Source organism: Zonotrichia albicollis, chromosome 10, assembly GCF_047830755.1.
Source record: "Zonotrichia albicollis isolate bZonAlb1 chromosome 10, bZonAlb1.hap1, whole genome shotgun sequence".
NCBI lineage: Eukaryota > Metazoa > Chordata > Aves > Passeriformes > Passerellidae > Zonotrichia > Zonotrichia albicollis.
Genome location: NC_133828.1, coordinates 11566680 through 11590818, shown reverse-complemented (window position 1 = coordinate 11590818; position 24139 = coordinate 11566680). Strand labels below are relative to the sequence as shown.

Genomic DNA, 24139 nt, shown 5'->3' with positions numbered 1-24139 from the left:
TATTAAGTGTGATCAGATACAGACAACTCCTAACTGGCCATATGTGATTGCTGTGTGTTAACAAGACAAGGTCAGACAAGGTCTTTACCAGTGGAGGCATCCAGAACCACTGGGGAGCTGCGTGCATTCTCATTCAGAGTGTACAGGTAGATCTTGTAGTCAGTGCCAGGCTGCAGGCCTAAAATGAAGTTGAAACACAAATGTTAGCTAAGGAGAGGAAGCCACCTAAGATGGCCATCAGAAGGTCTTTCAATAACCTCTTGATGCCTCAGATATTTTTTCCCACCTTTTGCTCCTGTAGTATTTCTCATCAAGGATATTCAAATCCAAAACAAGAAGCCAGTGTGTACCTTCTGATGTCACCCTGGAGCAGCCCTCACTTACCAGTGATGGTGTAACTCCTGAGATCAGGGCTGATGGTCCTCTGAATGGGGTTCTGGCCACCTGCAGGGACAGCTTCCACCAGGAAGCCAGTGATGGTCTCAGTCTTGGTCCTCCAGGTGATGGTGATGGTGGTCTCAGTGACATCTGTCACCCGGGGCCTGCGAGGGGGACTCACATCTGCACACAAGGGAAGGGTCCTGTCAGTACGGGGGGGATGGCAATCTTACCAGCCAAGGGTTGGTGCAGCCTGGGATGGAGCTTTGGACAGAGCCCCAGCTTTGGGCACAGCTCCTCTGCACCCACACAGCCCCAGGTGGTCATTTGGGGAGGGCCACCACTTACTTTCAAGGGTTGTGACCACCCCCTGGGCTGGTCTGCTGGTCAGGGAGTCCTTCAGGGCATACACACTCACTTCATACTTGGTTGCTACCTAGAATGGACAGAGTTGTGCCATGTTAAGAGAAGGACCCAGCACAGAGGGAAATATTCCTGCCCTCAGTCAGTGTTTGGTGGAGCCACGTTGCTAAGTCATCACTTACTGAAATATGAAGCCTTAAAATAAATTAGGGAAGGACTGATGGGATAATTCTAATAATTTCCAGCTGGAATAAAAGAGTAGGCATGGACCCTGAGACACTGTGCACATGTGCCACCTCAGGAGGAGAAGAAATCCTGGAAGAAGCTTATTTATCACCCCTCATTTTAGAAATCTGTGCTTTAAAGCTGATTCTTCAGAGAAACTCTAATTTCCCTCCTATTTTTCCCAGGGTTAATGGATGCCATTTGCTATGATAAAGAATAAAATAATGTGAATAAAAGATAACAGTGAATGTAACAGCATGGGGGGTTTTGTCCTTGGCTGCATCAGACCATGGGTCCACTTAGATTAGAATGTTTTTTAAGGCTCATTTTTGAAAATGATTCATAAAACTCCTTAAAAACAGATCAGTAGCTTTTTAAGATCGCAGGAACCATAAAAGCAGTTATTTTCTGCCTTCTCCAGTTCAGGAACTCCTGAAATGCTTCCAGTGGAGAAGATAGCTATATAGCAAATTTAAGCCTAAGTCACAAAAGACTTGTATTTTTAATGTATATTTTGCAGATGTCTTAAAAATAGGCAATAGACTGCCAGAGCTCCCATATCACAGCTTGAAATCTCTGCATCAGATCACTTTATCTGACCTCTTTTGTGAGAGATGAGTAAAAGCATTTTGCTGGGTTACTTTTGATTGTGAACCTGGTAATTTGCATTTGATTAGGCATCCAGTCTCTCTGTGCTAGATGAGGAAGGGGGTAGAATGCAACTTCAGCAGGCCAATTACTTGCCTTTTAAAAAAACTATAGTGCTGAGTAGCTGCAGGCTGACTTGCCATGAGCTTCAGAGCCAGACCCTTAGGAGCTGTAATGATCTACTCCAACTGAAGCTCCTGACCCAGGAATCTGACATTTCTTCCAAAAATCTCATTTCCACAACACAAAGAAAAAAGTTACCATCAAGCCAGACACGACTGCAGATGTGCTGTCTGGAGAAAGGTTGATTTCTTTCATAGGACCAGTCTTTTCTTTGGGGTTCACTCTGACTCTGTAGCCAGTGAGGCGAACGTTGGGCGCGTTCCAGTTGATGGTGAGACTGGTGGGAGTTACCTGAGCAAACCTCAGGTTTGTTGGAGGTGGAATTGCTGCAAAAATCCAGACAGGCACGTGGTTACTTTAAAAAAAGACAGTTGGGTAAGACAGTATTGTCTCCTGAACATGAGATAGGTTTAGGCCAGGAAAGTGGAGTGCCTTGTACAAACACAGGCATAAAACACCATAGGAGGGGATGTGTTGTTCAAATCTACAGACACACTTTTCAGCAGAAATTAGGAGACATCAATGCTTCAATTCTGAAGTTAAGTGAGCAATGACATTTGCTGGGATACAAGGTAAAGGCTTGGGAAAGTGATTAAATCTCTAGCAGGCCAGGCTGTTTTAATTATTCTACCAGTCTCTGCTTTTCATCACGCAGCTCACGGTTCAGTCCTGCTCCACTCGCCCCGGTCTGTTCATTTCCAAAATACCATGGATGACTTACAAAAGTGAGTAGGAAGCAGGCTCAGGAATTGCAGAGAAGATATAAAAATACTGCAAATGGAGAGGGGAAGCATTTTACAGCCACTTACACAGCGAGCAAGGCAATGGAAAAGCAGAGCTGTGGTGGCCATAAGGCTCAGCACACAAGGGCCTGTTCAGGAGCTAACACATCCACTATCCTTACAAACAAATTCCTGCCCAAAAAAATGAGTGTCCATTGAAATTGTCTCTTGCCTTACTGTTGGTAAGCCTGGGGCTGTAAACAGAGCAAAGATACACCTTAGCACAGTGCCCACTATGGCACATGGCTATCAATGCTTTCCAGTTTTACAAAGTGGAAATACAGGATAATTCTTCCTTCTGGCTTAGCTCAGAGCTCAATCTAAAGCCCATGAGAGTCAGTGGAAAGTCTTGAATGACTTCAAATCCACTTTTGAACAGCCCTCAAAAGGTAAACCACAGAGGGTGTGTTTGAAAAAGTATTATATTTGCATTTCTGGCAGGTAGTCAGCCAGCTGTTCCATCATTACATCACTTTGCCTCAGTTTAGCACAGCAGATCCATACACTAGGACCCACTGAATTCATTCCACCCCTGGAATTAAAGTGCCAACTTTTCAGCCACAAATGAATGGGAGACCTTTATTACACAGGTGCTACCTGTCTTTGTAATAAAGTCACATCTGGTAATGCTGGAAGCTTGCAATGGATTCCATATTGCTGGAAGCAAAGTTAAGCTAATTCCTTGCAGTAATTTTCCTTTCTCATCAAGGAATTTTCAATGCATGGAATTGCAGCTGGATCAGCCTGGCACAGAAGGGAGTCTCCTGTGGAGGAGATGAGGTGCAGGGTGCGGGCATGCAGTGGGCTGTGGTCCCTAGGGCAGTGCCAGTAAGGATCTCTGTGAGACCTGAGGGTTCAGCAATCTGCCAGCCCTTCCTGCTGATCTTTGGCTCCAACAGCAAGGTCCCTGGGCCATGAAAGCTGCCCTCATCTCTCTTGTTGATCCCTACCTGTGCTTTGAGTGTCCCATACCTTGAAGGCAAGACAAGAGCGCTGTGAGAGTGCTCACCATGGCTGAGGCTCTCTGACCAGGGACACAAAACCCACTAGACACCCTCCCTCCTTTCTCTCAGGAGGAGATCCTGCAATCCTGCTCTCTTCCCTGATGTGTATGCAGGCTGACTCTGCTCCAGGCAGCTCTCTGGCCCCAGCTAAGCCAACCCTCAGGAGCAATCCCATCCCCTGGGCTGCCCCACTTGGAGCACCAGTTGCACATGGAAGCACACTTGACCCCTGGGGGCAGAACCCGCTGCTGCCATGGCCTGCTGGGGGTGGTGGGAGCTGTACCTGTGGACTGGGTCCCAGTGAGGGGCAGGCTCTCCATGTCATCGTAAATGGCAACGATATTGATAGTGTACTCAGAACCTGGCCTGAGGCCATGCAGCTCAGCAGTGTCTTCTTCGCCCCCTGGGGCCGGCAATAGCTCATGGATTCCATCCTCAGGGCTTGAGTAGGTCACCCTGTACCTGGTGACTTGCCCCTGAGGGCTTTCCCAAGCAATTTTGATGGAATCAACATCCACCTCAGTGAATGTTAGTCCTTTAGGGCGGTCAATGTCTGTTAGGCAAATTAACGGTAAGAGGTTAAGTGATAAAAAGCAGGTTGTGGGTGAGGAAAATAAAAAGCATTTCCATTACATGCAAAGCGGTTTTCAGTCTGGTGTGGCAAGGGGGGCACTGGATTCTCCTCTGTGCTGCACCTTGCACGCATGCTTGCATTCCTAAGCCTGAGTTTGCAGGTGCCAGGCAGCAGGAAGGCAATCTTGGCTTTGCTGAAAACAAAAGGACCTGCATTGCCACCTTCAAAGCAGCCAGAGCACCAATTCTCAACTATTTTTGAGTCCCCCTGGCACCAAAACCTCTTTCACACAACCCCAGTAGCATTAAGCTACCTTAAAAGGGGACAAGAGAAAAAAAGAAATGGGAGTGCTAAGACCCATTTCTGCTATGTAAATGGCTGCTGGTGCCAAAGGCAGCCAGAGAACCCACCTGGCTCTGTAAGTTTGGGGTCATGCTGCACTTGCTGTTCACTACTGGGAGCTGCTGTGCTAAGTGCCAGTCCAAGGAGAATCCATCCCACTATTTTCTTTCATAAATTAAGATCCAATTAACATACTCATCAAGAAAGCAAAATTACTCAGCATATTATATTGTAGAATCAGTTAGAAACAAACTTTTCAGCTTTGTATTGAGTGCACAGGGAATGTCCACAGGTGCAACTGGGTGATATGCACACCTCTATTAATTGAACCCATTCACAGGATTTCTTGGCAAGGTGGGAGCTCAGAGCAGGGGAAGTGAGCCTTGTTCCTCAGAAGTCTGGAGTGGCTATCACAGAAATACACAAAATGGGAGGATCTAGCATGTGATTTTTATATTCAATCAAAACCATGCTTTTCTAGAAAGCTTCATCTTTTTCATTTGCCATGTTGTATTAGTCCTCATTTTTCTGCATTTTCTAGTTGGCAAAGGTGATTTTTGTCCAGAAATTTGAATGTGGACTCTTCACTCATCTCTGTAAAGCTCTGGAGAAGCTCCTGCTGTCTGCAGTGTTTGGGGATGAGTCATGGTTTTGAATACAAGCTTGAGCAGGGAAGTAAGAATCAAATCCCTACCCCAGAGGTATCCCTCAAAAGCACTTTAGCTCAAACATATCCCTGAGTTACAAGGTCTTCTGTCTCTCCTGTGACCTGAGCAGGACTGCTGTTTTCTACACAGCACCTCAGTCCTGGAATTTCATTTTTTTGCAGTGCTTCATCCCAAGTATAACCCACGTGGTTTCCCTTACTCTCTCACACAGGGCAAGTGCTCCCAAGCCCAGTCCAGTCCCTTAACAGCAATCACCTTTGCCACCTAGCTCCACACAAAGGAGATCTCGGCACATTTTATCCACTGATTGGCTGATGGCAAACCCAATTGGTTGTTGGAAACCCCAAAAGGCTTTTGTAGCTTTAGTGAAAGAAAATAAGAAGCGCAGCACTTTGAGGGGGCAGAAAATTGCATTTTGGCAGTGTTGGAGGCAGAGGCATTTTTGCCAGCATTTGCAGCTTAGGTGCATGGTACTTCTCACAGGGCAGACCACCTCACTCTCTCCTGGAGACCAGGCCCCTGGCTTTTGCTTTCCCTGGGAATGTGGTGGTAGGTTCAGAGATCAATAGAAAACACGTGTTGGTTGCCATGAAGTGAAATACGTACTGGTGACAGCTGTCTGAACCAAGGGCTGGCTCTCCCCGTTCTGATTCTGAGCATAGACACTGACCACGTACTCCACTGTGGGCTGCAGACCTTCAATAGTGACTTGAGTTTGATCTGGCAGGAGAGAACACCATCAGTCAGAAAGATCAACACAAAGCTGGCCTCAAAGTAGCCTTGAATGAATGGCCTGTCTAAGCCATACCGTGAAAAAATGTTATTAAAACAAGGTGGGACTGACAAATTAAATTTGCCTTTAAATTGCACCATGCTTCTCTAGCAGTGCACAATTGCCATTTGTACCTGCTCCAAGGCTCCACAGCTGAAAGGGCAGGTCAGCACAGTGGGTAGAACTAGGTACAGGGAGACCAGCTTTCACCACTTTTTAGGATAAGAATGACAACCAGCTGCATCACAAACATCCCCAAGTGCTGTGCTGATCCCAAAACATGCAGTTTTCCTGAGAGCTGACATGGCAGGTTCCACAGGTGCTACACTACAAACCTGTAGTGTACGTGACTGAACCCATGCTGTGGCCAAGGGTCACGTTATGTGGCTTCCAAAGGATTTCAGCAAGTTTTGCTGGATGCTAGAAAATCCAATGCTATTTTCTTTGCCAAGAACAAACTTTTACAGTACAGTGGTGTCACAGAAATCTGAAGCTTTTGGGACAAAAATCTGCCTGAGCTCATCTGTCCTGGATGAGACAGAACTGAAAATCAGCAAGATGAAAAAAAAAAAGGTACAACTAGCAGCAGGATTTCAATGGTCACATCTTGCAGTCTTTACAGATCCAGTGAAGGATGACACAATTCTTACCTGCAGGGACATTTTTTGTTTTTGAGGGCCCATGTCCATTCTTGGGATTAGCAGTCACCCGATAGCCTGTGACTGGGGATGTTGAAGGGAGCCATCTGATGCTGATACTGTTGTCCTGGACATCAGTGACTTGCATCTGGGATGGTGTGTCTATTTCTGGGCAACAAAAATCATTTTTCTGAGTATGTTGGTACAGGAAACCCTCCCTCCACTTTTGTGTCCTGGCTGAATTTTATTCTGAACTGCTTAGAAAACACATGTTATTTATTTGCCTTTCATGGTAGCCCAGAGCAAAAAAGCCTGAACCGTGATGTGTGGGTGAGTGATCTCATATCAATGTTAGCTGAGGATTTTTGTTGTTTTAAAGGCTACTTAATGCCTTTATCTGCAGCTACAGAAGGAATAGGATTTGGCTATATCCAAATCAGGAGCGACACAACAATCTTGGCATTAGAAAAAATGGCAAGACTCCTCAGGATCACAATCTGACAGTGAAGCACTGGAGTTAAGCTAGCAGTGACCCCACATTATGAGAGCCCAACAGGATTTGCACTCTGCAGTGAGCAGTTGAGCACTGCTTTTATCCCCATCTGGACTCCACAGGGTTTTCCTTCTCCAGGTCCACAGACCCCTTCTGTACCACCAAGACACACAGCTCCACAAACTGACAGCCCTACAGCCCCAAGGCTTCTAAAAGAAACCAGGGGTCAGCAGTACACATTCATGGGGAAAAGCCAACACAAAGCTGTGGGTTTGTTGCCTTGTTTGGTTTAATCAGATCTCACCTGTCCTGTAGGTGACAGTGACTGGCTTGCTGCTGGCAGGGCTGTCTCCACGACCAGTCACAGCATACACAGTGATGGTGTATTCAACACCAGGCTTGATGCCAGTGATGGTGGCAGTGGACACGGTGCCAGGCACTGTGAACTCCTGTACTGGGCTGCTTCCACCTAGCAAGAGTAGGTTAAGAAAGAAATGTGATGGACCTGTAGATATATAAAATCTCTACAAAAACCAGGACAGTCCTACATGCATCAAAATGAAGACAAGACCCTGTTGATGTCAGCAGTTGTTGGGTCAAAATTGTTTAGAGGAAAAGAATGAAACATGTACATAGAACCATTTCAAAATTACTGCAATACTCTAGATATTCTTTCTTTTAGGTAGACAAAATATAATTTGCTCTTTTTTTAAAAAGGCACTTATGTGTCTGCTACAGCCCAAGGTACCTTTGCTGTTTGCTTTCTAATGGCCTCAGAACAGTTTCTGGTCTGTGCCCAGCTGTAGCAGCCTGCCCTCACCTGTTTCACCATAAGTGATCCTGTAGTATCTGACTGTCACTGCAGGAGCATCCCAGGAAATCTTGAGGCTGGTTGGGCTGGTAGGGGTGACTTCCAGGTCCCTTGGAACATCAGACACTAGAAAAACAGAGAATTGAGAAGGAATTTAAAAAGAAGGAATTTAAACACAGTTGTACATCAGCTACATACTCCACTTATACTGTGCTCCTCTGCTACTCATCTGTCTGTCCTTGGAAGAGGAATTTGCTCTGAGCCAAAGAAATGTATCTGGTTAAAAACCATATGGCATTGGACTGGATTTAATGAAAACAGTTCTGCTGGCCCTGGAAACATCTGAAAGCAGCATGGGTCCTCCCACCTTGTCCTAAACCAAGCCCTACCTCAGCACACAGGCATTTCCTCATGAGTGAAGCTGGCAGGGGAGATGTGGTTTAAGAGGAATGACTTTGCTAGAGGACACCCCAAACCCAGCAGTCCCTGCAGCCTCACCTGTTGTCTGCTGGCCAACCAAGGGCAGGCTCTCCTCCCTGCCGTTGACAGCGATGATGCTGACCACGTACTCGGTGCCTGGCAGCAGGTTGGTGAGGGTGATGGAGTTCCTGGAGGGGGGCACCCTCTCCTCCTTGGGCCGGCCCCCGCCCTGCTCGGGCTGGTAGCGGATCCTGTAGCCCGTGATGGTGGCACGGGGAGCGATCCAGTGCACCGTGAACGAGTTCGCCGTTATATCCGAGAAGTCCAGGCCAGTGGGGGAATCCAGGCCTGGGTGGGTCAAGAGACACAAGGGTGAGCTCAACCAAATTGCCTGGCATCTTCACAGGAGAAAAAAAGTAATTCAGTCCCACTAATGAATTTTTAAAGGATGCATCCAAGTACCTGTTTTCTGGACTCCGTACAAAGGTGCGCTCTCGTGCTGCTCAGAAACACTGTAGACTCTCACCAGATATTCAGTGCCAGGGAGCAGGTCTGTGGAGTTGAAGAACAGGAATGTGGGCTAATATTTCTTTGCTAACATCAAGAAGTTAATCAACCTACACGATTTTAACTGTGTTTTTTAGGAGACAATCAGGTGCTGCTTGATGGAAGATGTGAGCCTCCAGGACAATCAAAAGTTTAAATCAGTTATTTTTGTGGCACCATGGCTCCTTGCAGTGTTTTAACCTCAACAAGCATGATATCCTATATCATTGCTTCATCAGTTTGTGGAGATTGACTAGAAGCAATTACCTTTTTACAGGGTCCATTCTAGTTATCTACCAGTTTATCTATGCACCAGGCCAAAGCTTTAGCTGATATAAGGGCCAAAGATTTCCAACAAAGCTGTTCTAACTCAGACAAACTCTAGATTTAGTTTTTTATTCTGAAAACAGGTCTTGTCTCTCACCTAACCAACCAGATTCTTAGATAAGAGAAAAAAAACCTAACTATAAATACAACACAGTTTTTGCCCCAAAAATTAATGTCGGCTTTTGGAAAATGCCCAATTTTTGCTGCCATGTCCTGTAAGGTTCCAAAATAGGATGTGCTTTCTGGTCTGAGCATACAAAGTCAAAGGAGCAATGGCCTTTTGCATATTCTTATCCTCTTCTGAACCTCTGCACTGCAAGTCCTTGACATTACTGGCAAACCAGGCGAACAACACGTATTTACTGTTAATACCTAACCAGGCTGCAAATCAATACAATTGCCTCACAGCCTGATTCATCACTGTCCTTGGATTGATAGGAAAAAACCTGCCTGTGGTTTGGCTTTAACTTGGGTAAAGCTAGAGGCCAAATCCCATTTGGTCTGAGTTTCTATGAGGCTGCTTGCAACATCACTTTACATCAGCTGAGAATTTGGCCAGCCACACTCAAACAATTTTTTTTGCCTCATCTTGTGCTACGTGGACCTTCTCACCCTCTACAACCTGTAGCAAGGTGGGGGCCAGTCTTTTCTCCAAGGTAACAAGAAAAGACAACACCTCAAACTGCACTAGGGGAGATTGAGAATGGATATCAGGAAAAATTTCTTCACTGAAATGTTGGCCAGGAGTGGAAGTGTTCAGGTGGTGTGTGTGGATTGGGACATGGTGGTGCAAAGTGGATGACTCAAAGACCTTGGAGGTCTTTTCTTTTTGAAATCTTATGATTTTATGACGAGGGGCTTCTCATGTTTGTTTGATTTATGGAGGTAACCCACTCACTTGTTAGGATGACCATGTTGTCTGAGGGGGAGACTGTGACCTCTGCAACATCTTCCTCCTTCTTGGCGGGCGAGTAGCGCACCAGGAATCCGCTCAGCACGATGGAGGTCGGGGCAGTCCAAGTCACCCTCATGGTGTCAGGCCCCACGTTAGTGAAGCGCAGGTCAGTGGGAGGAGGCACAGCTGCACAGCAAAGAACAAACCCACCTCAGCTCTCAGACTCATACTGAGCAAGGGGTCTGCTCAGGGAATCAACCACCAGAGAAGGTATCTCATGCACAACTGACTACGGCATCAGACTCATGCAAACAGACTTCTAAACTACATTTGGTTCTACTGCAGTTAAGAGAAAAATGTGTCTGCACTGCTGTCAGGCTGCTTTAACCTCTTGGCAATTCCTGATATGTTAAATGTACCCTGTGGGGCTAATTTAAAAACAAGGTAGCAAGTTTCAAGGATGTGCTTCTAGCAGCTGGATTTTGTATTACAGATGTGGTGCCAAGAGAGGTTTAAAGTTGCCATACAGCAGCTACAGATGGAAAAGTAATCTCATCTAGAATCCATACATGCACACACAGGAGAGGAGAGGGTATATCACTAATTTCCTATGACTCTACTTCTACTCATGTCGAAGGATTTACAGCCTCAGGACTTTCAAACCCAACAGTATTTCATGCAAGAACCAGTTTCCAGCTCTCCTTCAGCTCATGCACTATAAGAAATCCTTGATGGTGTGGCATGGCTGTCACTGGCATGTACTCAGGGAGTGGTGTCCATCTGCATCCTTTGGGGCATTGTGGAAAGAGTGGAGCCACCATGGAAATGGGCTGCAGGAAGCTCAAACAGCTGTCAAGGCTGGAGGGTGTCTACTGATCTGCTCCGCCCTCCAGCACTCCTATTTTGAGGAATCAGTGTTTTAAAGCCTGGCAAACACACAGCTCATGTTTCAGGCTCTTGATTCCAACTGGATCCTGCAAATCTGAACAGCAGAAGGTGAATGAGTCTGGCAAGTCTGTAGTCATTCATGGTATTAAAATGCCTCCAATTCAAAAATGAGCAGCGCCACATCCATCCCCAGCTGCCATCTGGGGAAAGGAGCCAGCTGGATCTGCCTGGCTTTCCTGCAGCAAGGGGCTCAATTCCTCTTTGGACAAAGCCCCAGCACCCCAACAGCCAGTGACAGCCAGTGACACCATCCACGTCACAAAACACAGAAGTTTTCAAAATTCACCCGTTTGCTGTGTCAGAGTGGTAGGGGCGCTCTCTCCGCCATTAATGAGTGTGATTACACTGATGTCGTAATCAATGCCCGGCTCCAAGCCTGTCACTGTGTAGTATCCTACTGAGGAGTCCACAAAATCTTCAAAAATAGGGACACTTTCTCCTGCTGCCACTACTGTGATGCGGTACCCAATAATGGCGGAGGCGTTTAACGGGGTCCACCTCAGGCCGATGCTCGAGTCAGTTATGTCAACAAAGCTTAGGTCAGTGAGCTGGGGCACCTCTAATGAGGCAAAGAGCAAATGGGAGAAGCAGAGACACACGGAGGCAAAAAGAAAGACAAGGAGAAAAAAGCAGTGGTCATCACTATTAACATCGACGGAACTTGAAGCAATTGCGGTGATATGCACAATTTCTGTTGGGGGTTTGGGGGAAAAGGAAGGATTTTGGTGGGGTGGTTTTTGTTGTGTTTTTGCTTTTGTGGTTTTCACTTTGTTTTCTCAGATTTACCCTTCAGTGCAGTCTCCAGCTGGTTCCCTGGGCAGACAGAAGCTGAAACCCTGATTCCTTCACAAGCTGAAACTCCAGTTCTCTTTAGACATAAAATTTTCAAAGAGGCACTTAACTTGCAACAAATTTACTTTGAGCAATGATGAGCCACAAAGACCCATCATTTTTTGACAAAAACAGAAGTAGAAAAAAGCCCTTTTTTTTTCTACAGGTATATTAAAAGAGAGCAAAGTTTACTAAAGTGCAAATAAAAAAACTCTGTTGATTGACCCTCTAAAACTCTTGTTTTGTTCAAATGGTGGATCTAGCTTTTATCACTGGGATCATAAAATATCAACTCTTCAACTCACTTGAAGAGGCTAAATCAGACCCTCAGCTGCTGAGAACTTTCACAAAGTTCCAGGGTACATCATCCACTGTCTGAACTACTTCCACTGCACTTGGAAAAAAGCCTCAAACTCCTGTAATGGCTTGAGGATCTGGCCCAGAATTCCTCAAGGTCTACTTACCAACTAACTGCTGCAATATATGTGCTAAAAACAGATGATGTGAAACAGTAAGTAAGAGAACACTCCCTTGGAAACATGGAAATGGTTAAAAATGACCTTGAGATGGTATTAATTTTGTCTGAGTGACAACATCCCCGAATTCAGAGGTTATGCCCAGCATATGATGTGCCCAAGAGCCTGACATATGTGGCTAAAATTGTTCAAAATCTCAAGTTTTAGCCTCTGAATAAGAATGCCCTTTAATGACCTTTAAGATGCTGCCTAAATTTCTGTAGGGAAAATAAGCCCAGCTGTGACTGTTTTCCCTACTGATATTATTCCATTAGCAAAGGTGCTCATTTCCTGCATGTTAGAACCAGCAGAACTGGGCAGGGAATGGGGAACTTTAGATGCATTTTTAATTAACAATGGCCAAACCTTCAGTTGCTCAAGTCAATAAACTGGTATTGACTTCAGCCACAAGATTTGGCTGTGTAACTTTATCAGGGTGATCCTGAAACCACTGGGAACTAATGGATGCTCTTCCTCACTCAGGATCAGACATCAGTGAGTCAAAGATGCAGGGCTCTGTGTCCATTCTGTTCATTACAAGTTAGTTTGAAAAGAAATTAAGGGACAGCAATATTGCTTTAATAATAGTGGTTTTGTTCTATTTTGATGTCCTTCTTGGAAAACACTTATTTTACAGAATAGGTGCCAAAAAAAAGCCAGTTTTCTGTAAAATAGTTGTTTACCCACATGGAATGCATGTACCATATCACCTTTAAGAGTTGTAAAAGCCAGACACATACATTCTTAGCTTTCCCTCACCAGAAGATGGTGAAGGGCTAAAGCTATTCCTGCATAACTATGCAGCATCACAGTATTAGTTTACCCCAGGGAGCACAAAGCACTTCAGTGAAGCACAGAAGTTTTAAAGCAGTGTTACAAGAGCAAGCAAACACAGTAGCTGGCATCATCTCAGAGCAGAAACAAAAACAAACAAAGCCTTCTCAAAGGAAAACTAAATGCAACCATTTGGGAAAATGCATATTAATTTTGCTACTGTGGCTACAAAGGCAGTTTCTGCAGTCCCCACAGATGTCATGTGAGGTGGCACACTCCACACTGTGCCTCAAGTGCCACAGTGATGGACCTTTCCATCTTGGCTTTCCTCTCCATTGTGCTCAAGTGATCTTCTGCCACCAGTGCGGCCAGAATTTCTCCTGTGCTCTTTCCCACTCATACCTCTGCTCACCTACTTCCTGCTCCCACCAGCTGTGCTCCAGATGCTGGGGCACTTCAGGGCTAAGTTAAATCCCTGCTGCTGCTGCCCAGCTCAGTGCACTGACACAGCAGATCCATGTGCTGATGACCAGCCTGTGAAGCACCACACAGGCTCCCCATGCATGGGTGTAAGAAGTTCTGTCACAGACTGGAACATGGCTATTCTGCCTCTTGAAACGAAATGTAAAGTCTAAGCCCTCTACCAGCAGACTCATACAAGTTCTGCATTGTAGAGCTGTCAGGCTTAGCCATTTGAGCTTGGGCAGCTGAAGTTGCTGCTCAAGCTTTGGTTACCTGGTGTGATGGTTTCTGAGATGGGCACACTCTCCTGGTCATCCTTGACAGAGTAGACGCTGACGTTGTACTCCACGCCAGGGTTGAGGTTCTCAAAGGTGCAGGTGGTCTGATCTGCACCCACCACCTCCTCCAGGGTAGAGCCCTGCTGCCCATCCGTGGGAGCAGTGGTCACACGGTACCCAGTGATGCCTGAAATACAGAGGCCAGAGTCAGCAGTTTCCTCATGGATCCGCTTACCTCAGTCCTCAGTGCAACAGCTGAAGCAAACACATGACATTTTACAAGTGATTTTGCCACTCTGGGCCCAGCAGGAAAGAGGCTGCTTTGTCAAGCAATCCTAACTGAGCTTCCCAGGACCTAGCCATGCCACCCTCATGGCATTTCTGTTCCCTTTGGGACCTCACCAAACTGAAAATCTCAGGAGTTTTGAGAGGAACTTCTCTCAGGACTCCCAGAAAAAGATTCAGCTACCAACAGAGGTTTTTGAAAACTTTCAATCCACTTCTTATGGGAATCAATTGCAGAGCTCCCATCAGCTATTGTGGGAGAAGAGTTCATCCTGAACATTGTCAGAACTTCCACACTGACTTTCCATTTGTCACTTCCACAAATCTTTGTGGTCCATTCTGCTTTCCTTTCCTCAGATTATTTTTCAGCCACTGGAGATACTTGAAGAAACCCTTCAAATCCTTAAAACAGCTGAAATATTCTAACACATTCATGCTCCAAAACAGCATTTTATACAGAATGTAAATCATTAGGAGTCCTACAGTAAGTTATAGTTAGCTGCAAATTATATCCTTAAATATATATAGAAACATTTATATTTTTCTTTATATTAATCAACGGCTGATTTCCCAGCAAACTGCAAGGCACCACAGAAGAAGTGTTAGTTAGCATTCTGCTCCAAGGGGAGGTTTGAGCAGAGAGTGAGTTCACATGGTTACCTGGAGATGTGCTTCTCTCCCAAGAGACGATCAGGATGCCAGTGTCAGGATTGGACCTCAGGCGCAGTCTGGTTGGTGGGGCCAGTGCTGGAAGTGTTCAGAGAAATGGGTCACTGATAGCACTGAGAATCATGCTGGCTGCCTCAGCACCCCTCTCCCCACAATATCCTCACCCTTTGGAATTAGCCAGAAATACCCCCCTAAAGCTGTGACCCTGCACTGCATGAGCCAGTGCTGCTGTCACTGAAAAAACAGCCCACGACAGGGCGGAGAGACCAGAACTGCCTCCCAGAAGGCAGTGGAAAAGGGAATGATGGAGGAAGAGCAGGTGCCATACGTGTAGTGACTCTCCTGATGATGGGGGTCTCTCTCTCCTGGCCGTCCATCAGCACTGTCAGGCTGTAGGTGTACTCCACGCCGGGGGTGAGCCCGGAGATGACGATGCTGCCGGAGTCGGAGATCACCTCGCGCGGAGCCTCCCCACCCTGGCTCGGCCGCACGCCCAGCTGCAGGGCACAGGGGTTTGCTTTTCAGTCACGAGCTGTCAGCACCTGACTGACCACCCAGCAGCAGCACCAGGGCTGAGCTCCAGCTGTTAGCTCTGTAACTCGTGCTCTAGATGTCCCACTTGAGCTGAAACCCCATGTCTGCACTGACCTCTGTCACCTAAACCTGCTCCCTGTGAGCAACATGCCCTCTGCACCTCTCCCCTTTGTGCTGCCATCTTCACCACAGTCCATAGGAAATGGCTTCAATCTGCCCTCCCCACCACAGTGAAGCAAGAGGAAAACCAACACATGATTTAGCTCATCCTACCTTGAAACCAATCCTTGGGGCAGGTGTCCAGGTGATGACAATAGAGGTCTCAGTCACTTCTGTGTTAAAAGGAGGAACAGAGCCAGCAGGCTGATCTGTGGAGTGAATTACCAGAGTTCAAGTCTACCTGCTGTGATGGCTGCAAACAGTTTGAAAACCTGACCTACAGCAGAACAAATAGCCCAGAGGTATGAAATGAGTGCTGAACTAGATCACTTCTGAAAATCCAGTGATTTGGGAGAGATCTGACAGATGATTTTTGTCTGCTGCTAGGCTTAACAGACACAGTATGCAAGTGGTCTAATCACAGCCAGAGCTTTTATTCCTGAGGCAAACAAAAATACTCAAGTGGATGCATGATCCTTTATGCATCCAGCTCCAAGAATCTGGGGAATCCTGTTTTTTGGCATGGTATCTAAAGTGTTCCTCAAAACTCAGCTGTTTTTTTTTATTCATCCACCATATGCCTTCCAATCAGCAGAGTACCACACCCCTGTCTGTCATCCAGCTGTCCCAGCAAGGACCATCCCATCCCTCACCAACATCTTGTGAAGTCAGAAGAAAGGAGCCAACGTCAGTCTGAGGCATCTGTGGTCTCACTGACATCTGTCAGAAGCATCACACAGAAGCCAAAGCCTCTGTGCATGCCAAAATCAGCCTAAATAACACCACCGAGTTTAATCTGAAATGGCCTTGTTAGTAATGTTATTAATGAAGAGGCCTGGTTAATCAGATCTATAGTCTCAAACTGGACTGGTTTTATTCAGACAAGCCAGAATATATTATATCTAAGATATCAAATTCTACTTGAGGAATATTTATAGATAGGACTGTCAGCAAAAAGCACCTTGCCAATGTCAACAATGGTACTCTGATTGAAAGTTTGAGCCCTTTTTTTAGTTTCACATTGTTCTAAAAGAAACCACATTCTCTTTTGAAAAGAGGATGTGGTTCTGGGCTTGGGTGGCTTTGACTTTTGCTAGTTTATGTGATGGCATCATCATTATTTAAATACTGGATCTATTTGCTCTTTTTAGAAGTGTGTGGGGGTTGTTACAGAACTCCCTTTCCTTCCAAAATCTGCTTAATATTTCTTCCAAACCAGCATCACAAAGAGATGACTGAAATGCAAAAAAAAACCCCAAAAAACCCCATAGAATACAATGTTTGTGTCAGTTTGGGTAACTGCAGTTGAGCTGCCTTAGATGGTATGGCTGAGCTTGAGAAATGACTGCTTTCAGCTTTATGTAAGTACCAGACTAATCATTCCTTGCCCATTTTAAAGGGATTTGTATTCTTTCCTTCATTTGTCATGCCAAAACCAAGCAATTAGAAAGATCAAGTAAAATTAAATTTCTCTGACATCCAGTAAAGCAAAAAGTGAGGTACCAGTAGTAAAGCTCTCCCTCTTGTTTTTAATCATCAGGAAAGCTGAAATATATTTTACTAAAAGCTTTTTTATGCAAATAGCTCCTTTTTCCTGCCAACAAGTTCAGAAAGAACAACAAGGAGCATTTCCCAAGCTGTTCAGCTGCTGGAATGCTACTTCAAAAGGCTGCCCCTGTAAATCAACTCACAATAGGCACTTTTCAGCACAAGTTCTGAAGAAGGCCAGGGTATAAAAGGGGGATGTGACGTGCGTGTGCCTCACTCACAAGTGGTGAAGACGCCGGTCTCTCTGCTGCTCTGCTGGTCGCCCTTCACAGCCACCAGGTACACGGTGTACTCGGTGCCAGGCTGCAGGTTCCTCAGCAGGTACTTGGTGGCAGAGGGCCCCACGTTGTAGGTGCGGGGCTGCCCTCCCCTGGTGGGCCCTGCTGTCAGCCTGTAGCCCGTGATGACGGCGCGGGGCCGCGTCCACAGCACCAGCACCGAGTGCTCCGTGGTGTTGAGGAACCGCAGGTTGGTGGGGGCGTCGAGCTCTGGGGAGGCAAAGCAGAACACCCATCAGCTTCACAGCTGAACCTCCACCTCACCCCCACTTCCACACCATGGCCTGGATTTCTGATGGGTTGTGGGAGGAGAGAAGGTGGGACTTGTGAGAGAGCTGGGAAGTTATTTCACTTCTGCATCCACGCCTCAGCACCATCCATTAATTCACCGAGACAGGCAGACCTGAGTGCTCCAGGCTGCACTGATGTGGGTCTCTGCCATCTCTGCATCCCATGGGGAAGGCAGCCTAAAGGCTGACCCCAACACACTCAGGAATTTCAACAGTTTCTCATGAGCACTGAGCATTTTTTAAAAACCAGCTTGGTTTAGACTTGTCAGTGTAAGCACGGAAACCTAATTTTAGCCCTTTTCCATGAAAAAGATTTATTCTTTTAAATCCTTGCCCAGTCCTCTCAAAATCCCTTCCCAAAATAAACCAGCCCTACTTTGTCATTTGAATGTCAAAATAAGTAGTAGTCAGCGACTTTCTGCAGAAAACCAGTTCCTAGATCTACTTAAAAATATTCACACCACGGAACCGACCATCCAACAATTCCAAGCATGCTCACCTCTCCCCTGGGACTCAGGGAACAGCTCTTACCAGGCTTCCTCCCTTTTTTATCAGTGCCCCTGGGAATCTGCTGAAGCTGATAACCCAGATAACTCCATAAATAAGAGGCTGAGGCAGCACAGCTCCTTCACTGGAGCCACAGTGACTGGTGGAGATGTCACTGCCTTGGGCTGAGGCAAGGTGAGGCTCTGCAGGGGAATTTGCCCCCACAGCAGGCAGGGTAGCACTGGCTGCAGCAAGGAGTTCACATGGTTCACATGGCAAGTCTCCCCACCTTTTCTATATTCTAACCATATATTGAACCTAAGAGCAGTGAGGTTTCATCAATGCTCTTTTTTGCTGGCAAATGTTTTTTTCTCCTCCTGGGGAAGAAATATTTTGGCAAAAAAATTTAATGCTTTCATCACTCTCCCAGTGATTCAGCAGCAAGATGCTTTTGTCCTTTTTGTTTTCTCCATTTTTGAGGAGGGAGGAAAAAGGAAGTGAGGTCTTCCTTCTTCCACCACTGGAAACAACTGGGGAGAACTGAAAAAGGAGTGTAACCTGGCTTAAGCCCATCTCCAACCCACTGAAAGTTAACTTTATCCCTTGCTGGTACTTAGATCTGGGCTAAGTCTCATCTGACAAAGATTGTATCTTCCTAAAATGTGTAGCCTAAAGTCAGTTCCTTTCTGCACAATTTAATTTGCCAGCTCTATTAGGCTTCTATCACTTCCTCTCCCCATGGCAGAGGGAAAAGGGGAAGATTAAAAAGCCACACACACACTCAGAGTTTATTTGTAGACTGCTTTTTAACGGAAGGCCAAAAAGAGAATCACATTTACACCGTGGGAAGAGACTTTTGCTGCAGGGTTTTCCTTGGGAACCCTGAATGATTTCTGTTTCCCAGGACTTTCGATTACAGGATGCAATTTATGTGAATAGTTTCTGCAATGTGGTTTAGGCCAAGCAGTTAAGCAGATGATCACAGCCTATGGAAAATGATTCCAGACATTTGTGACTCTGCTGTCTGAATTAAATGTCTATACTCCAATGTACACCTCTCTGTGCAGTGTCAGAGGAACCCTACACCTAGCCCAGGCTCCTCAAAACAACCACAGAAAATTACAGATCTGGCTGGGAACTGAGCCCTTCTTGTTCTAAATGCCTCCAAGAGGGCTCAGATTCCTAAGTTGCATCCTTGCTTCTGAAAGCCTCGCTTGAAAGAGGAGGGAGGGTGCTCACACCATCTGTGCTGGGCTCAAATTAGACACCTGTGGCAAAGGATGGACATAAGGATCCCATTCTCCCTGCACAGTCAAGGGACAGGCACTATTCATTGCTCATAACTTTATGGATGGAAGTAAGGATATTCCTCAAACAGCATGGCTATATTCACAGATTATCCCATTTCCTTTCCTTCCCTCTCATGTTACTAACAGCCAGGCTGGGTTCTCAGAAGTTGCTCTTATTTACTGAAAAGTAGCAGAAGAGCAGCAGATGCACATAGCTGAATTTTGTCCCTTTGAATAAAGTGACCCAACACAAATACCCACTCACCCTTCAATTGCCCAATAAACAGGACCTGATCAAACAAACAATGTCCCGTGTTCTGTCTGATCTGCTCCTCTTGGATCAAAAACGGAGATAACCACCCAGATAAAATTCCTACTCTTCCATCTGAAACCCTACATCTTGCCCAGCCACTGCTCCTCTCTCTTCTCTGCACTGCTGCAAAGCAAACAGCAGTGCCTGACAAAGTGCATTTCTCCTCACACTGGTGAGGAGCTGCACTGCCTCTAGATCATTAGCAATCAGATTCTGAGGGATTCTGCATGAGCCTTCCTTGCATGTGCAGGCACAACTGCTACTGCTGCCAGGGGAGCCAGATAGGTATGGAGCTGTCAGAAGGGAGATGGGGATTTTCAGAGGAACCTCAGCAAGGCTTTTAAGTCATATTGAAATTTGCCCTAAGGTACCAGGAAAAGAAAAAAAAAATTATAAAAGTCACAGGCTGTGATCTGTGCTGTAAAAGAACTGCAGGGTCCATCAATTCTCAGTCAGCAATAAAAAAGTTGAATTCCAGCCATACGAAATTGTTTTAAAGTGCCATGAGACTTGAACTCCCATTGGAAAGCCCTGGAGGAGGATAAATCTGCTGAAGAGATCATTGTTAGAATGAATGAATTCCCAGCCCTGTCATCCTACTGATGGGATACCTCCTGGGCTAGAACTGTTGCACTTCAAGTGCTCTGTTTATACATTTCTCCAAGTGACAGAAAAATCCACGCTTCAAAAGGCTGAAAAAAAGACACTTACTGGTGGTTTGCTCTCCAGTCAAAGGTTTGCTCTCCCTGCCCTGGTTTACAGCAAAGATCTTGAAGAGGTAGGTTGTTCCTGGGATCAGGTCAATGACTTCAGCAAAGGCGCTCCTGGTGATGGGCAGCCTCTGGCCGTGCTGGCCGGGGCGGTTGACAGGGATCACCTCCACCCGGTAGCCGGACACTTGGCTCTGGGGAGGGGTCCACATGATGGTGATCTTGATGTCAGAAACCTCCACAAACTGCAGGTCTCTGGGGGAAGGCACCTCATCTGAAAGCACAGGGGTACAACAGTTGTCACAGGGAGTCCTTACCAGAAGGAGAAGTTAGAGTTTCCATGGAAGGAAAATAAAAGTGAATTTTCCTTGAACGATGGCTAGCCCAAGACTACTTACCAAATTAAAAAAAAAATCAGGGTAACCTCACTGTAAACATGCCTACACACATTCCCAGACAATATTCAATCAGACTACAACTCTAATCTACTTTAAAGTATACTATGTCTTCAGAAGGTATCTTGCTGTGACAGAAAGAACTGAAAGACCAGATGTGATATGCTACAGAACTTCAAGTAATGCAGAACCAAAGCCTGAGGGGAAACAAAAGTACTCCAGGGGCTGGAAACAGTAGCCTCCTTCTAAAATTAAAAGAGAGGGTTTTCAAAACCCACAGCATGTCCTGAATGTCTGTGATTAACTTGAAATCCACCTTTTATAATTAAACAAGTACAGGGGCTGATCTGGCCTTACTGCAGTCAAATGCAAAATGCTGTTCCCTCAGTGTTGGGCCACAGTACTGCACCCTTGAATTCCTGTGTTTAAATTAAGTTTCTTGAGACTGGGACTGATACTGTCCTAAGGTTAACCAGTGCACATTTTTGGAAGATGCAGAAGCCAAACCATAAAATCATTGAGCTGAGTTCACTCCTGGTAAATTCCTATTTGCAAACACGTGCTTGCAACTTGCAGGACCATGAAATTCCACTGCTTACCACATCAAATCCCAATTCTTTCACTATCCCTTCTTTTGGTTTGGTTATTCAATCCAACTGGATACTTAAAAGAACCCTGAAACCAGAAGTTTTTTAAATACTGAGTGCCTCAAGTTTAGATCTTATGGTGTTTTAGCACATCAGTCAATGCTGAGCAATCTCCCTTCCCCATTGACTGTAAAGGAAAATAATGGATAGGACTGGAAGGGAGAGGGAAAAGTCAGGTGAACAGTTTGAACATTGTGTTGTGGTGTCTGATACATAACCCTGAACATCTGGGAGCCAAGTGCTGGGTCAAAATAATACACCAGGCACTTCAGAGGATTTCTTAGCAGAATCCCCCTAAGATGACTCGGGAAATTGATCTCTGTTCTGAAGACAGTGCAAGACCTGCCTGCAGTCCAGTCCCCGAGAATTACACCCTCTTAATGCAGAGTGGTGTTTTAATTGTGTCAATAAGTATGATTTTACTAGAGAACTTCAATACCAGTGAAACTTACAATTCAAGCCCACAAAACCATAACTGAGCTCATTTAAGCACTCCCTTAGCAGCAGAAACCTCAGTGACTGAACCCCAGAAGATGAGCATTACCTGTGCGTGGGACCCCAGTGGTTTCCTGCTGGATGAAGACAGGAGTGCTCTCCTGGTTTTCTTCCACAGCATAGATGCTGATGTTGTACTGAACCCCTGGCATCAGGTCACTGAGTGTCACAGAGGTGGCAGTGTCAGGCAGGTTGAGCTCTGTGCTGCTGCCTTCCACAGAGGGAACGTAGACAATCCTGTAGCCTGAAGCAAGAGAAATATGTAATCCTCAGCACAAGCAGCAAGCACAAAGAATGCCAGAAATGAGGGCTGAACTGATCTCCCTCCTGAGCTTTGATAAAAATAGTCCTGAACTGCAGCAGGACCTGTGGCCTGCCTGTACTCACGTCCCACTTACAGACCACACACCCACACCACCGTCCAAAGCACAGCCTGACCTGGGTTAGGATCTCTCTGAGGTCTGATATGTGGATTTAGGCCTGCACTGTTCTCATGCTCACTATGGGATGGTCTGGATGACAGATACAAATATAAGGGCTTGTTTTTATTTAACACAAATCCAGAAGGAATTGTTTTACATCCAGCCTTGCTTGGTTCAGCCACTGAAGCCAAGGAAATGCTGAACTGCCCATGTGCTTTCCAGCTGGTCTCTCTGACCAGGCAGAATTTTGCAATACCTTTGTCCCAGAGTTATATTTTCCTTTTCACCTACATTTTAGGTTCTATCAATAGTGCAGAATAAGTGCACTCCAACAGGACAAACCTGTGATTGGAGCCTGTGGCCTGCTCCAGCTGATGACAATGGATGTGTCATCCACACTTTCCACTGTGTGCTCAGGTGGTGCATCAGGAGCTGTTTAAGACAATAAACACAGGAGGACAGCAAGTGTGAGATGAGAGGTAACAAAAATATCTTGAGCAAACAGTAACAACAGCTTTCAAAGTGCAGCAACTGCCACCAACACATACCTGTAGTCTGTGAAGTAGACAGGATGAGATTCTGCTCTCCCTCCTCAGAGATCTGGTAGACATTAACAATATACTTGCGACCAGGAAGCAAGTCAGGGATGTTGACAGAAGTGGCTGTGCTTGGAAGATCTGAGGAAGGCAGGAGAGAAAAATTTGGTTTAGCAATTCCATCTTCTTGCTTTCTCTCCAAATTAAATAATTGAGAAGCCTGTTCTAATCTGGGTTGAAGCACAGTCTTCCTGCAATAAAACAACAATTTCTCTGCACTGTGTTTGGTTCACCTCAGAAGAGTTGTGTGAAGAGTTGGGACTAGCAACTCAAGGGATATTGCACAGCAGCTTGTGCAGCAGCCCCCTGCACACTGTAGCCATCTCAGCTGAACACTCATTTCATACCCTGACTGTTGAACTTTCAGTACAGAAATATATGGAAAAACTTTCACATGAGTAGGTTATGTGGAAACACTGACTCATGAGTGAGAAGAATGACATTATGAGGGCTAGTGAACTTCTTTCCCTTCTCCCAGATGTCCACCTACATGCCAGATGTAGAAAACTCCCCAAGAAGCAGCTCCTTGCTGACCAGACTGAAGCCATGCATCTTGAGGGAAACTAGGAATTGCCTTTCAATCTGCCTGTAAACCCCTGTCTGTAGAGAGATGAGCTCAGGAGCTGCTTCACAGCTCAGCTGTCTGGGCAGAAAGAAAGGTGGTGACAGTAGTGGCAGTTCCCACAAGTGCCACCACTGCTCAGTGTCCAAGCCTGTGAGTTCAGGGGAGTAACAGTCTAGGGAGAATTATTAGATCAGGAGATTGCTGTTCTTTTTGTCATGTTCTACCACACTCATGTCCCAGTAACTATTATAACTTCAAATGCTTGAGGTGAGATATTGCTATTACCACTGCTAAGACAGGAAACTAGGAAAAAGAAGTTAAAATGAAATTACATGCAGTGGTGCCATGGGCTCTACAGTAAATGTTAGAAAACCAGTTTCAATTGCTGTGTCTGAGTCCAGTGCTTTTAACCAGCTTCCCAGCTCAGCTAAATTGCCACATTATCAAAGATGAGGAAGATCTGATCCAAACAAAACAACTGACAGAGCAGTTGAGATATGATGAGATATCCATGAGATAAGCAGCCAAGAGGGCATTTGGGAAAGATTTCTCTGTCCATTCTGATGGAAGGACAAAGGTATGCCAAAGGAAATTAGCCAGGAGGCAGGTTCAAAAAAACCAGATTTGGTTCTTTTCTCATC

General features: G+C 45.8%; 1 protein-coding gene across 6 annotated transcripts in view; it reads right to left on the bottom strand.

Moving 5' to 3' along the window:
• Positions 1–24139, bottom strand: part of FN1 (fibronectin 1) — a 53520-nt gene that overhangs the window by 8609 nt on the left and 20772 nt on the right. For 3 of the 6 annotated variants that reach the window (XM_074548029.1, XM_074548030.1, XM_074548028.1), the window contains exons 16-37: positions 22886–23014; positions 22680–22769; positions 21965–22159; positions 20380–20652; positions 17234–17500; positions 15579–15673; positions 15100–15268; positions 14763–14849; positions 13813–14004; positions 11244–11516; positions 10013–10195; positions 8704–8793; positions 8320–8589; positions 7831–7947; positions 7315–7479; positions 6530–6685; positions 5714–5827; positions 3807–4076; positions 1876–2063; positions 727–814; positions 385–561; positions 89–178 (exon numbers count right to left, since the gene is read on the bottom strand). In XM_074548029.1, the coding sequence (XP_074404130.1) occupies positions 89–178; positions 385–561; positions 727–814; positions 1876–2063; positions 3807–4076; positions 5714–5827; positions 6530–6685; positions 7315–7479; positions 7831–7947; positions 8320–8589; positions 8704–8793; positions 10013–10195; positions 11244–11516; positions 13813–14004; positions 14763–14849; positions 15100–15268; positions 15579–15673; positions 17234–17500; positions 20380–20652; positions 21965–22159; positions 22680–22769; positions 22886–23014 (3678 nt within the window). The remainder of the gene's footprint in view (positions 1–88; positions 179–384; positions 562–726; positions 815–1875; positions 2064–3806; positions 4077–5713; positions 5828–6529; positions 6686–7314; positions 7480–7830; positions 7948–8319; positions 8590–8703; positions 8794–10012; positions 10196–11243; positions 11517–13812; positions 14005–14762; positions 14850–15099; positions 15269–15578; positions 15674–17233; positions 17501–20379; positions 20653–21964; positions 22160–22679; positions 22770–22885; positions 23015–24139) is intronic. The other 3 variants (XM_074548031.1, XM_074548032.1, XM_074548033.1) reach the window with 3 other exon arrangements.